This window comes from Cetorhinus maximus, chromosome 21 (assembly GCF_964194155.1).
Source record: "Cetorhinus maximus chromosome 21, sCetMax3.hap1.1, whole genome shotgun sequence".
In the NCBI taxonomy this organism is placed as follows: Eukaryota; Metazoa; Chordata; class Chondrichthyes; order Lamniformes; family Cetorhinidae; genus Cetorhinus; species Cetorhinus maximus.
Genome location: NC_135899.1, coordinates 15,628,518 through 15,642,384, shown reverse-complemented (window position 1 = coordinate 15,642,384; position 13,867 = coordinate 15,628,518). Strand labels below are relative to the sequence as shown.

The window sequence follows — 13,867 nt, the reverse complement described above, 5'->3', positions numbered from 1 at the left end:
TGCAAGTATGAAGGGGCCTTCAGATTTAACCAAGAGACATCCTTAGGACACATATGATAACCCACATGTCTCTCTCTTTGATCGTGCAGGAGGAGAACATCAGGACCATGGAGCCTGGTGATTTAGCAGTATGGCTCATGACTTACAGGGAGCAGAGAAGGAGGAGAGTGCGACAGAGGCTCCTGGCTTAGCAAAGGGAGGAGCATCACCCTCGAGGTGAAGGTGTGGCAGGGTCTCCTGCGCACGCAGCTGAAGATCCACAGCAAGCTGTCGCTCGTAGGCACCTCGCTAGACCCAAGGTCTATTGACAGGACCTGTCATCCCTGCAGATAACCGAGAATCAGTGTCTCCAAAGACTGAGCACGTCTAGGGAACTGGTCGGTCACATGTGCCACCTGCTGCAGGATTTGGCGCCACGAGGACATGGAGGGCATCCACTGCCAGTGGCCGTGGAAGTGCCCACGACGCTCAATTTTTACGCCAGTGGCTCCTTCCAGGGCTCCACAGGTGACCTGTGTGGGATCTCGCTAGCCTCCATGCACAAGGGTATCCAGGAGGTTACGGGCACCATCTTCATGAAGACACAGAACTTTGTTCATTTCGCCCGGGATCAGGAAAGCCAGGGGGAAGAGCGCTGGGATTTGTACAGATCTCTGGTTTTCCACAGGTGCCGGGTGCCATCGACTGCACTCACATGGTGCTTAGATCTCCATGGCAACAAGCAGCCAACTACATCAACCACAGGGACTTCCACTCATTGAATGTTCAGCTGGTGTGCAACCACCACAAACGCATCCTACAGGTCTTCACATGATCCCCGGGGAGTGTCCGCAACTCCTACACCCTGAGCAGGTCTCAGATCCCTGATATCTCCCAGGGTCCACAGGGGTCTGCAGGGTTGGCTGCTCAGGGACAAGGGCTACCCACAGAGGACATGGCTGATGATGCCCATGTTGGCGACCTCAGGCTGCAGCAGAGCGATGGTGTAACAGGGATCCTGCCACAAACCCAGGCTTTGGTGGAGCAAATGATAGGCATATTGGAAATGGGGTTCCGGTGCCTTGATAGGTCCGGTGGAGCCCTCCAATACAGTCCCCAGAGGGTATCACGACGCTTGCTGTGTGCTCCACAACCTGGCACTGCAATGGAGGGAGGACATCAGCTGATGGCTGAGGAGGAGATGGAAGAGCTGCACATCCCCTCCGATGAGGAGGATGTCGAAGGGGAGGAGGGTGACGTGGTCCTCAAAGGTGAGGATGCTGGCGATGAGGCCATCGCACTGGTCAGATGAGGCAGGCGCGCTCAGGAGGCCCTCATAGCCACAAGATTCGTGGAGGATGATGACGAGATGCAGTGAGGACAGTCCTGACATCCTCACCTTGCATCTGTGAATGTTTGACTCCTGTGTGGCTGATGGCAGTGCACACACCCTCAGTGCTCAGGCTCATGTCATGGAGACACAGTGGAGGCCCTAACAGTCACTAGATTCCAGGAGGATGATGACAACATGCAGTGAGGACACCCCATAGATCTTCACATTGTCACTGTGAATCTCTGACTCCTGTCTGGCTGAGGGCAGCTCACTTGCTCTCTGTGATTAGGGCCATATCATGGAGATGCAGCCATGAAACTTTAAATGCACCTGATCCTTGTTAGCATTCAGCACCTGTCCCCTGCAGGAGCACAGTGTCACTGGTCACAGATACTGACGAGATGGGAAGCCTCAAAGGTGCTGAGAGCACACAGAGAGAATGAGGGAACTCTGTGCTGCCTGCCCATGACATTCTGGCAGCAATGACCATCACCATCGAGGTGCAGGTATCACTGATGTGTCCAGGGAGTGTGAAGCTGGACCATTACTTTGGTCTGAAGGTTAAACATTGCACTGGGAAGAGGCCCTGGACTGAGACACTTGCCTTTATCTTGTGCAGAAAGGTTTCACATCTGAGTAACACAAATACTACTCGTCAGAACAAGGAGCCATAGGCAGGGAGAGATTCCTGGGAGTTCATTTACAATAGCGAACAGTATGTACATGTGATTAACACCCATGCCCAGGCTACGCAACTACATCTTCTTAACCTTCCTAACGCTGCCGCTACATCTTGGTCCTTCACTGACATCCACAGCGGAGGTGGAAGCAGCCTGCTGACTGCTATGCCCTGTCTATGATGACCTTGGCGGGTGTCTCTGGAGGACTGAGACCTGGTGGGCCTGGACATGCTTTTGGTATCCTGCTGTGGGCCAGGTACACCCTCCTCTGCCTGTGGAGCTGGGGATGAGGGGATTACAGGAAGAGGGGATTTGGATTGTCTGGACAGTACTGGAGTCACATGGGTGGATGGCCCCGGGGTGTGCCCGAGGGCCCCAGGCTAACTGCTAGAGGAGGAGAGTAAGCTGGAGTGAGATCGAGCTGCCCTGCACTCCTCTCACATTGACACCATTGGAGGTCAACTATGGGATCAGCGATGGGGTTCAGCCCACACATTAGTGCAGGACTGATGCCCTGGATCAAGGTCTCCATGGTGGCTACCATCCTGCCAGTGTTGACCTCGGTGCGTCGGCTGGTGTTATCAGCTCGGACTGAAGGCCAATGGACTCCTCCGTCGTCTGTTGCAATCTGAGGAGTGCAGCGGACATGCCTTCCTGATGTTCCCGTGATTGTCTTTGAAGCTCCAGCAACTGATGGCTCATCACCTGATTCGGACTCAGCAGATTCCTTCCCTCCAGCAGATATGAGTGTCGCCTATATTAAATGTCACTGCCTCCACCTGCTGTGGAACAGCTTGTGTGCTGTGCTCATCAGACTGCGATCCCAAAGCTGCTCCACATCTAGGTCCCACTGAGGTGCATGCCTCTGCACTGCTGGAGGGTGTGGGTGAGCGCCATGACCGGTCTTCAATTGTTGTGGTGCAGGATCCTTATGTGGATGTTTGCCACCAACCTCACTGTCACTGCAGGAATGGTCCACGCTCCCTCTGGCCAGCTCCAACGCACGACTCTCGAAAGGAATGAGGACCCTGATGTCCTGCACTCCAGCCCCGGACTGGGACCTCTCCTGGTGATTGTGCGTGATCTTGCCCTGCATAAAGAGTGTGAGCAAGGCACATGCCAGGCCATGTGAGAAGGATGCTGGGCATACATGTGTGCTGAGTGGAGCCAAGGGCGGGATAAGGAAGCTACCTCCAGAGGAGATGAGGCCAGATGGAGATGTGGGTGGGTGTGTGTGTGTGTGTGTGTGTGTGTGAGAGAGAGAGAGTGAGTGGTGGTGTCCCTTGAGCTGACAGTGAGTGAGATGCCAGTGAATGTGTGATGAGCTTGTGAGTGAGTGAGTTTAGAGTGATGAGACGGTCACCTTACCCTGGCGGCACGGATGAGATCATTCATCCTTTTTCCACACTGGATGGTTGACCGTGTGTGCAGCATTGGCACTGACCGCCTCTGCCACCATCTCCCAAGCCGGAGTGGGTGAGACTGATGGGCCTCCTGTGGCCAGGGCGGGGGTAGAGGACATTGTGATGGCCCTCCACAGCGTCCAAAAGGCATCCCAGGGATGTGTCACTGAATCGGGAGGCTGCACCCTTCTTGGCTTTTGGGGCCATGTCCTCACTGGAGCAGTGCTGGGTCGCAAGCGTTAAGAACTGTGCGTGCAGCTGCAGTTTAAATCTGGCGCCCGGAGTGAGGAAGCGCCGAGCTAATGGCGTGGCGGGCAAACTGGAGCCCGTCCGCCTGTGACCCGGCGTGAGTCCCGTCAATACATTATGCATGGGGCGAGATGCGCCGGGAATAGGACGATACGGTGTGAAAGTCCGCCATTGCGGCTGGCGGGTAAAACATCGCTTTTCATGCCCATTACCACATTTAGTGCAAATCTGGGGCGATTCCGAACTGAGGCCCTGTTTGCTCTCTTGGGTGAACCTGGAGGATCCCATCCGCATTATTTCAAAGAAGAGCAGGGGAACTCTCCACCATGCCCTGGCCAATATTTACCCCTCAACCAACATCACTGAAACCGCTTTTCTGGTCCTTACCTCATGGTTGTCTGTGGGAGCTTGCTGTGCACAAATTGGTTTCTGCATTTCCTATACCGTAGCAGTGACTGAACTTCCATAAGTATTGGATTAACTATAAGTACTTTGGGACACCCTGAGGTGACAAAGGTGCCACAAAAGTGCAACCTTTATTTCGTATGGAAGGTCAAAGGGTGATCAAAGCTGAAAATGTTAAAAGGGTTCAATAGGGCAGTGCAGAGAAATTAATCCCTCCAGTGATGTATCAAAATCGAGAGGGAAAAATCTTACAATTCGAGATGTGCTGTCCAGGAGCAAAAGCAGAAAGCTATTTTCCACGCAACCTAGGCCGGGATTTTCCGGTCCCGCCCGCCGCAGGGCCGGGATTTTCCTGCCCGAAGCCAATGCACCTTTTGGCTGCTCCATCAAATTTCCCATTCTGCCTGTGACGATCCCCATCAAGGGCAGAACTGGAAAATCCCAGCCATTGGGTGGTGGAAACCTGGAATTGTCTCCCCGGAGCAGCTCGGGATGTTGCGGGGGGTGGGGGTGGTCAACTGAAGCTCTCAAGACTGCAGGTGGCTAGATTTAATTGGGTAAGGGCTTGACGTCATAGAAAGTCGTGATCTAATTAAATGGTGGGGGCAGGCCCGTCGGGCTGAATGGCCTCCTCTTGTTGTTACCGTGCAGGTTGGCTCGCACCAGTGTTTCTTGATGATGAGTGAAATTCCCTATGTTTTCCCGCAGGGCAAATTGGAGAATTCGATCGGATTGCTTGAGAAGAAGTTGGAGGAGTACCGCGAGGCGCAAGCCGCCCGAGGAATCAAGATCACCGAGACACTGGTGAGCCTTTTACCGCTGGTTTAGTGAGTGGGCAAAAAATTGGCAGGTGGAGTGTAATGTGAGGCTGTTCACTTTGGCAGGCAGAGTAGAAAAGCAAGAATACTGTGTAAGTGGAGAGAGACTGCAGAACGTGTAGCGTAAAGGATTATGTTAAATAGACAAGTAGACTGTCCGCATCATCAGTGATGTAAGATCACATGACAACAGAGTATGCTGAGAGATAGTTCTATGTGAAGCCTCGTGCTAAGCCTTGCACTGTACATAGTTAGTAGAATGTTCAATAAAAGGTAAAGTTTACCAATAGCCTTGTATCCAGGAGTCTCTATCGATCCTGACTAAGGACAACCTCATCCAAGACCCACAACGATGATAATAGAGAATGCTATGGTTCAGAGGAAGCTAGGTATCCTTGTAACTCTTTCGAGTTATCAACAGTCACAGATTGTAACTCTTTCGAGTACATTCACAGTTCTTGGTTTCCGGGAGTGGGACATGAACCCACAACCTTCTGATTCAAAGGTGAGTGTGCTATGAACTGAGCCACAGCGTACATGCATCACAAAAGGTTAACATTCAAATACAGCAAGTAATTAAGAAGGTAAATGGAAAGTTGGCCTTTATTGCAAGGGAGATGAAGTATAAAAGTAGGGATGTTTTGCTACAGTTGTACATTGGTGAGATCGCATCTGGAGTACTGTGTACAGTTTTGGTCTCCTTACTTAAGGAAGGGTATACTTGCTTCGGAAGTAGTTCAGAGAAGATTCACTCCTGGTATACAGAGATTGTCTTATGAATTAAGTTTGAGCCGGTTGCGCCTATTTTCATTGGAGTTTAGAAGAATAAGAGGTTTTTATTTATTCATTCACAGGATGTGGGTTTCGCTGGCTGGGCCAGCATTTACTGCCCATCCCTAGTTGCCCTTGAGAAGGTGATGGTGAGCTGCCTTCTTGAACCGCTGCAGTCCATGTGGTGTAGGTACACCCACAGTGCAGTTAGGAAGGGAGCTCCAAGATTTTGACCCAGCGACAGTGAAGGAATGGCGATATATTTCCAAGTCAGGATGGTGAGTGACTTGGAGGGGAACTTCTAGCTGGTGGTTTTCCCATCTATCTGCCGCCCTTGTCCCTCTAGGTGGTAGTGGTCATGGGTTTGGAAGTTGCTGTCAAAGGAGCCTTGGTGAATTCCTGTTTCTTACTGTTTCTTGGTGAATTCCTGTTTCCTGTGATCTTTTTGAAACATCTAAGATCCTGTGGAGGCTTGACAGGCTGGATACTGAGAGGATGTTTCCCCTCTTGGGGGAATCTAGAACTAGGGAACAGAGTTTCAGACTAAGGGATCTCCCATTTAAGATGAGGAGGAGTTTCTTCTGTAATGCAGCTAAGACCTCACACTATATTTTTATAAAATATATATATCCATTCTCATGGCTAATTTATAAAATTTTAAAAACTGGACAAAGTGTTTAAAAAGAATGAAGCCATGTCTGGCTGTGAATTTCAAAGAAAAGGAACTTTCTGGCAGTATTAAAACAGCTAACATCCTGTGAGCTGCAGAAACCAAATCCAAAAAGAATTGTACAAAGACATTTCCTAAGCCAGGCCTGGCCAATGGAGACTACCAGTCTGTTAGGACAAAGGACCTGCAACCTCCTTTTAAATTCTTAATGGCTGAAACATTAACAATCTCGAGAATCTGGACAATAGGAAAAAACATCCTTTGTTAAAGCCAAAGTGGCAAGGTGGGAATCACATGACCCCCCCCACCCCTCAGCTGGGAGAACCAGTTACTGTGTCTTGCTGCACTGCCAATCAGTCTGCCATCTTCCATCTAGCAAGCAGCAGCTCAGTACAAAGGTTTAGTCCAGGTGAATATCTACCCCCCTATCTATGCTACTCTACTGGGACTTCTGAACTTCTATACCCTACAAGACTAATTCATCTCTACTTGCCCATCCAATTGTGGAAGACAACTCTACTGGAAAAGCGAATTATCCAGCACCAGTCTTCAACCTGTCGGCCCGTGTGAAAGAATACATCATCGGACCTTGATACTGGACTCTGGAATCATGTGGAACAATGATTCCTTATTGTGTGGTCTTTGCCCTGTAAATCTTTCTTTCTCTATCCTCCCTCTTTCATTGCATGAATGAAAAAGGAGGCTACGTCGCGATCCCTCCTCCCATGTTTGAGCTTGTGCGAATAAACCACCCCTCTGAGTTTAGCCTCTCGAGTTTGCTGTGGGGTTATTAATATAAATAGGATCAGACCAAAACTGAGGGGCTGGGAAATATACCACGGCTTATAAAGGGGGAAATCGGAATCAAAACACCTTTCTGTTTACGGACGGGTGGTGAGAGGACAAATCAGGGCTGATTAAATTACACTGGGCCATGGAGCATATTCAAGGCTGAGTTAGACAGGTTTTTAACCAGGGAGTTAAGGGGGGCAAGCAGGAAAGTGAAGTTATGAGCACAATCAGATCAGCCATGGTCATATTGAATGGCGAAGCAGACTCGATGGGCTGAATAGTCTATTCCTGCTCCTATGTCTCATGATCTTATGTAATTTACAGTTATTAGAACGTGTGCTCACTGACCTACACTGGTTCCTGGTCATTCATCACCCCAGCACTCACTGACTTACACTGGCTCCCAGTCACCCTTCATCTCTGTGCTCACTGACTTGCATTGGCTCCCAATCCAGCATTACCTTAATTTTAATGTTCTCATTCTCGTGTTCAAATTCCTCCATAGCCTTGCCTCGCCCTATCTCTCTAACCTCCTCCAAAAGCGAAGTGGGAATGTAAGCTGTGAGGAGGACACAAAGAGGTAAAGACAGGTTAAGTGAGTGGACAGCCATGTGGTGATATGTGGAGTATAATATGGGGAAGTTTGAGCTTATTCAAAACTCATTGGACGTGCTGCAGGGAAGGTTCACAGGGTCGATTCATGGGTGTGGGTGTGCGCTTTGAGGGGGCCCACTGAAGGCAGACAGCTGCCTCAGGGAGCTGCAGGCCTGCAACTAATGAAATGAAGCAGTAAAAGGCTGCCAAAAAAATAACTAAATAAAAGTGTCCGTGCAGCACCATCAAGCACCCGAAGGCCGACATCATAACAACGCTGTCCCCAGATATTTCTTTTTATTTTATTTCCGAACAGAGATTTCACCCCGCCCCTTGCATGAGGTTTCCTGAAAAATGTCAAGGCCGCCTGGCCGATTGGCCCGTCCGCCGACTGCAAGGTTGGACGGGCCGCGAAAAATCGCAGGCAGCTTCATTGTCGGTGGGCGCACTTCCGACTTTCACGTGCACCTGTCGCGCCGGCGCGTGATGGTGTCGGGACGGTGTCGGGATGGTGTTGGGATGGTCCCCGCCTCACGCGATTTTACGCCTGATCGGGTCGGGCGCTCTCCCGCCCTGAGGACATAAGGTTCTGCGCAAAGCGTTTTACCGCCAACTGTTTCTAAATAGTTGTATGTTTCAAAGTGCAGTCGCTGTTGTAATGAGGGAAACGCAGCAGCCAAATCCGGCACAGCAAGATCCCACAAACAGCAACGAGATAATAACCAGAAACTGTTTTTAGTGGTGCTGCCTGAGGAATAAATATTGACCAGGGCACCAAGGAACGCTCCCCAGCCCTTCTTCGAAATGGTGCCATGGAACCTGAGAGTGCAGATGGGGCCTCAGTTTAACGTCTCATGTGAAAGACCTTTGACAGTGCAGCATTCCCTCAGTGCTTAACTGCAGTGTCAGCCTGGGTCATATACTCAAATCTCTGGAGCAAGGTTGAACCGTCTGACGAAGAGGCGAATGTGCCACCTGGTGGTAGGAAATAGTAGTACATCGATGTGCACACACCAGGCAGATTATTTTTAAGTAATGCGGGATTTGTCGGCAGTGCGGAAACTTCCTTGATGGAACCTTGAGGGAGGGTGGAGGAATAAAGCAGGAGAAAGGGGGAAGGAATCGGCATTATCTACTCATCATTGTGCGACCACGCTTCTGGCTGGCTGCTTTCATTGTGTGTGGTCCAGTGTGTAAGGTACTAATTTGCTCAATTCAGGGACATCAGTGGAAAGCAAACAGTGAATTATTGGATGAAAAAATGTTGTTTGCTGATTTGGGAAATGTGGTCCCAATGGGCATCAGCCCACAACACAAAACTGCTACTGGTTTTAAATAAGATTAAGTTTTTGATGGGACAGTGCAAAGGGAGTACTGTATCTAACCCTGTGCTGTACCTGCCCTGAGAGTGTTTGGTGGGGACAGTGTAGAGGGACCTTTACTCTGTATCTAACCTGTGCTGTACCTGCCCTGAGAGTGTTTGATAGGACAGTGCAAAGGGAGCTTTACTCTGTATCTAACCCATGCTGGACCTGCCCTGAGAGTGTTTGATGGGACAGTGCAAAGGGAGTACTGTATCTAACCTCGTGCTGTACCTGCCCTGAGAGTGTTTGATGGGACATGGTAGAGGGAGCTTTACTCTGTATCTAACCCCGTGCTGGACCTGTCCTGAGAGTGTTTGATGGGACAGTGTGGAGGGAGCTTTACTCTGTATCTAATCCTGTGCTGCACCTGCCCGGAGAGTGTTTAATGGGACAGTGTAGAGGGAGCTTTACTCTAAATCTAATCCATCCTGTGGATCCTACCTCTGAACCAAAAAAGTCCCTTTGATGCTGCAAAGTGAAGACAGTAAGGTTGGTCATGAGGAAAGGTGCGCTCAATTGGGCTGAAAGGCCTTCATCGGTTTGCCTCTTGTAACTGAGTGCGACCTCAATGGAGTGAGAGTTTGGTGAGCTGAGGAAACTTAAATATCTTTCTAAAAACCTTATATTGTTTGCATTTAACATTTAATTGCAAGTACTGTTTAAATTCTAAGTCTCATCCAGGGACCTAAGCAGGGGTTTAGAAGCTATCCACTGGCAGGAGCTAGGGAAACTAGCTAGAATTGGTCCTGCTGTACCTGGGCTCAGCTAGTCCCTTTGTTTGGAACATATAAATTCGCACATTCTCAGTGTGACCAGCACTGAGTGTGCAACCTGAACATAGTGTGAGTGTTTGGTGAGCTGAGGGGGTTTGGTGAGGAGGGGAGGGAGGTGCTCATTTGCTTTTTCTCACTTTTTCACCCTGTAGGAACTGCTTCTTGCTCTACTACAGTGGAAGAAGCTAGCTGTTTGGTGAGTATGTGGTAAGTGGTCAAGGTCTGTTCTATTCTTAAGGTTTAAAATGGCACAGGAACTTGTGAGAAGATTAATAAATATATAAAAGAAAATAAATAATTCAATAAAATAATTAAGTAATTAATTTAAGCACATAAGTATGGCAGGACAGGTGAGAGGGATGACATAATTTCAGGAAAGCAGGATGTAGGAGCAGTTTGGTTTGAGGTTAGGAATGATAAAGGGAGGATGCTACTTGTGGGAATGGTGTCCGCATCCCCCTAATTGCAACTACAGGGTAGGACAGAGTTTAAAGGAAGTGATAATGGGAGCTTGTCAGAAAGGTACAGTGATAATCGTGGAGAATTTTAATCTACATATAGACTGGAAAAATCAGATGGGCAAAGGTAATGTAGATAAGGAATTCATAGAATGATTTCAGGATAGTTGCTTAGAACAGCATGTTCTGGAACCAACCAGAGAGCAGGCTATACTAGACCCGGTACTGTGCAATGAGATAGGATTAATTGATTCCCTCCTTCATAGTGAAGGCACACCTAGGTAGCAGTGATCATAATATGATTGAATTTTACATTCAGTTTGAGGGGAGACTAGTGCATCCAAGACTAATGTTTTAAACTTAAATAAGGGCAGCTATGATGGTATGAAAGTGGAGCTAGCTAAAGTGAACTAGCAAATGAAGTTAAGGGATAGGTCAATAGAGGTTCAGTGACAGACGTTTAAAGGGATAATTCAGAATGCACAGAATAGATACATTCCAAAGAGAAACAAAAATTCCAAGGGAGGGCCCACCATCTGTGGTTAACTAAAAAAGTTTAAGACAGTATCAAACTTAAAGAAAAAACATATAATTGCTCTAAGACAGGTGGCAGGTCAAGAGAGTGGACAGAATATAAAGAACAGCAAAGAATGCCAAAAAAGATTAATAAGGAGTGACAAATTAGAGTATGAGAGAAAGCTAGCTAAAAATATAAAGACGGATAGTAAGAGTTTCTATAAGAAAAGAGTTAACAAAGTGAGCGTTGGTCCTATAGAAAGTGAGTCTGGGGAATTGATAATGGAAAGTAAGGAAATGGTGGATGAATTTTGCATCGGTCTTCACTATAGAGGATACGAGTAACATCATCCTAGAAATAACTGGAAATACGGAAATGGAAGGGAGGAAGGAACTCAAGAGAAAAGTTACAATCACCAGGGAAGTGGCACTAAGCAAATTATTGGGGCTATGGGCTGACAAATCCCCAGGTCCAGATGGACTTCACCCTAAGGTCTTGAAAGAAGTGGCTAGTAAGATAGTTGATGCATTGGTTTCAGTTTTCTAAAATTCCTCAGATTCAGGGAAGGTTCCATTTGATTTGAAAATAGCAAGTGTAACTCCTTTATCCAAAAAGGGAGGGAAGCAGGAAGCAGGGAACTAAAGGCCAGTCAGCCTAACATCTGTCAGAGGGTTGTGAGTCTTTGGAACTCTCTTTCTCAAAAGGCGGTGGAAGCAGAGTCTTTGAATATTTTTAAGGCAGAGCTAGATAGGTTCTTGACTAACAAGGGGGTGAACAGTTATCGGGAGTATGCGGGAATGTGGGGTTGAGGTTACAATTAGATCACCCACGATCTTATTGAATGGTGGAGCAGGCTCGAGGGGCCAAGTGGCCTACTCCTGCTACTAAATCGTATCTTTGTATGTTCGTGTGACTGTTAACTGTCCATTTTTCCCCTCCTTCATGTCCAGGAGCTGGTGAAGAGTCTCCAGGAAAACATTGAAGCGGAATTTTCCAAACTGTACCAGTTCCTGCAGGAACAGGAAAGGACCGTGAGTGACAAGCTGAGGAGGGAATCGGAGGAGCTGGTGCAGTCACTGGAGGTAAACCTCAAACTGATCTCCAAGAAGAGCAGCTCCATCGAGAAGTTCATTGCTGAGATGCACTCGCTGATTCACACAGACGATCAAAGCCGGCTCCTGACGGTGAGAAGGTTGACACTCTACAGCCAGCCAGGACTAAAAAAATTCATCCCGGGAATGTGGGCTTCACTAGCAGAGGCCGAAATTCATGTCCGTCGCTAGTTTCCCTTGAGAAGGTGAAAGTGAGCCACCATCTTTAACCATTGTAGTTAGTATGGTGATGGTCATCCCACAGTGATGTTAGCGGGGGTAATCCCACAGTGATGTTAGGGGGGTAATCCCACAGTGATGTTAGGGGGTTAGTCCCACAATGCTGTTAGGGGGGTAACCCTACAGTACTGTTAGTGAGGTGGGGGGGGGGGGGTAATCCCACAGTGCTGTTAGTGGGGCGGGGGTATACCCACAGTGCTGTTAGGGGGCGTAATCTCACAGTGCTGTTAGGGGGGTAATCCCACAGTGCTGTTAGGGGGGTAATCCCACAATGCTGTTAGCGGGGGGTAATCCCACAGTGCTGTTAGGGGGTAATCTCACAGTGCTGTTAGGGGAGGGGGGTAATCCCACAGTGCTGTTAGGGGGTAATCCCACAGTGCTGTTAGGGGAGGGGAGTAATCCCACAGTGCTGTTAGGGGGGGTAATCCCACAGTGATGTTAGGGGGTAATCTCACAGTGCTGTTAGGGGAGGGGAGTAATCCCACAGTGCTGTTAGGGGGGGTAATCCCACAGTGATGTTAGGGGGGGTAATCCCACAGTGATGTTGCGGTGGGGGGGGGGGTAATCCCACAGTGCTGTTGGAGCGGGGTGGGGGGTAATCCTACAGTTCTGTTGGGGGGTTATCCCACAATGCTGTTAGGGGGGTAATCCCACAGTGCTGTTAGGGGGGTAATCCCACAGTGCTGTTAGGGGGGTAATCCCACAGTGCTGTTAGGGGGGTAATCCCACAGTGCTGTTAGGGGGGTAATCCCACAGTGCTGTTAGGGGGGTAATCCCACAGTGCTGTTAGGGGGGTAATCCTACAGTACTGTTAGTGAGGTGGGGGGGGTGGGGTAATCCCACAATGGTGTTGAGGGAGGTGGTAATCCAACAGTGCAGTTGGGGGGGTAATCCCACAGTGCTGTAGGGGGCAATCCCACAGTGCTGTTAGGGGGTTAAGGCCATGGTGCTGTTAGGGGGGTAAACTTACAGGGCTGTTGGGGGGGGGTAATCCCACAGTGCTGTTAGGGGTGTGGGGTAATCCCACAGTGCTGTTAGGGGGGGTAAACCCACAGTGCTGTTAGTGGGGTATTCCCACAGTGCTGTTAGGGGGGTAATCCCACAGTGCTGTTGTGGGGGGTGGGGGTGGTAATCCCACAGTGCTGTTAGGGGGTAATCGCACGGTATTGTTAGGGGGGATAATCCCACAGTGCTGTTAGGGGGTGTAATCCCACAGTGCTGTTAGGGGTGGGGGGTAACCCCACAGTGCTGTTGGGGTGGGGGGGTAATCCCACAGTGCTGTTGCCGGGGGGAGGGGTAATCCCACAGTGCTGTTAGGGGGTGTAATCCCACAGTGCTGTTAGGGGTGGGGGGTAACCCCACCGTGCTGTTGAGGGGTGTGGTAATCCTACAGTGCTGTTGCGGGGGAGGTAATCCCACAGTGCTGTTGCGGGGAGGTAATCCCACAGTGCTGTTGGGGGGGTAATTCCACAGTGCTGTTAGTGGGGTAATCCCACAGCGCTGTTAGGGAGGTAATCCTACAGTGCAGTTAGGAGGGTAATCCCACAGTGCTATTAGGGAGGTAATCCTACAGTGCAGTTAGGAGGGTAATCCCACAGTGCTGTCAGTGGGGGTAATCTGGGATTTGGTTCCAAGAATGCTGGGGAGATTGTCCAGAAGTGGTTTCATAGACGTACCTGTGAGAGTCCCACACCCCTATCGCAGGAGCCAGTGCACCTCCTGATAGAGCC

General features: G+C 49.4%; 1 protein-coding gene across 1 annotated transcript in view; it reads left to right on the top strand.

The window, feature by feature from the left end:
- LOC144695336 (zinc-binding protein A33-like) overlaps nucleotides 1-13,867 on the top strand; it is a 39,969-nt gene that overhangs the window by 19,095 nt on the left and 7,007 nt on the right. Inside the window, exons 2-3 of the mRNA XM_078566236.1 lie at nucleotides 4,758-4,853; nucleotides 11,757-11,990. Coding sequence (XP_078422362.1) covers nucleotides 4,758-4,853; nucleotides 11,757-11,990 — 330 coding nt within the window. The remainder of the gene's footprint in view (nucleotides 1-4,757; nucleotides 4,854-11,756; nucleotides 11,991-13,867) is intronic.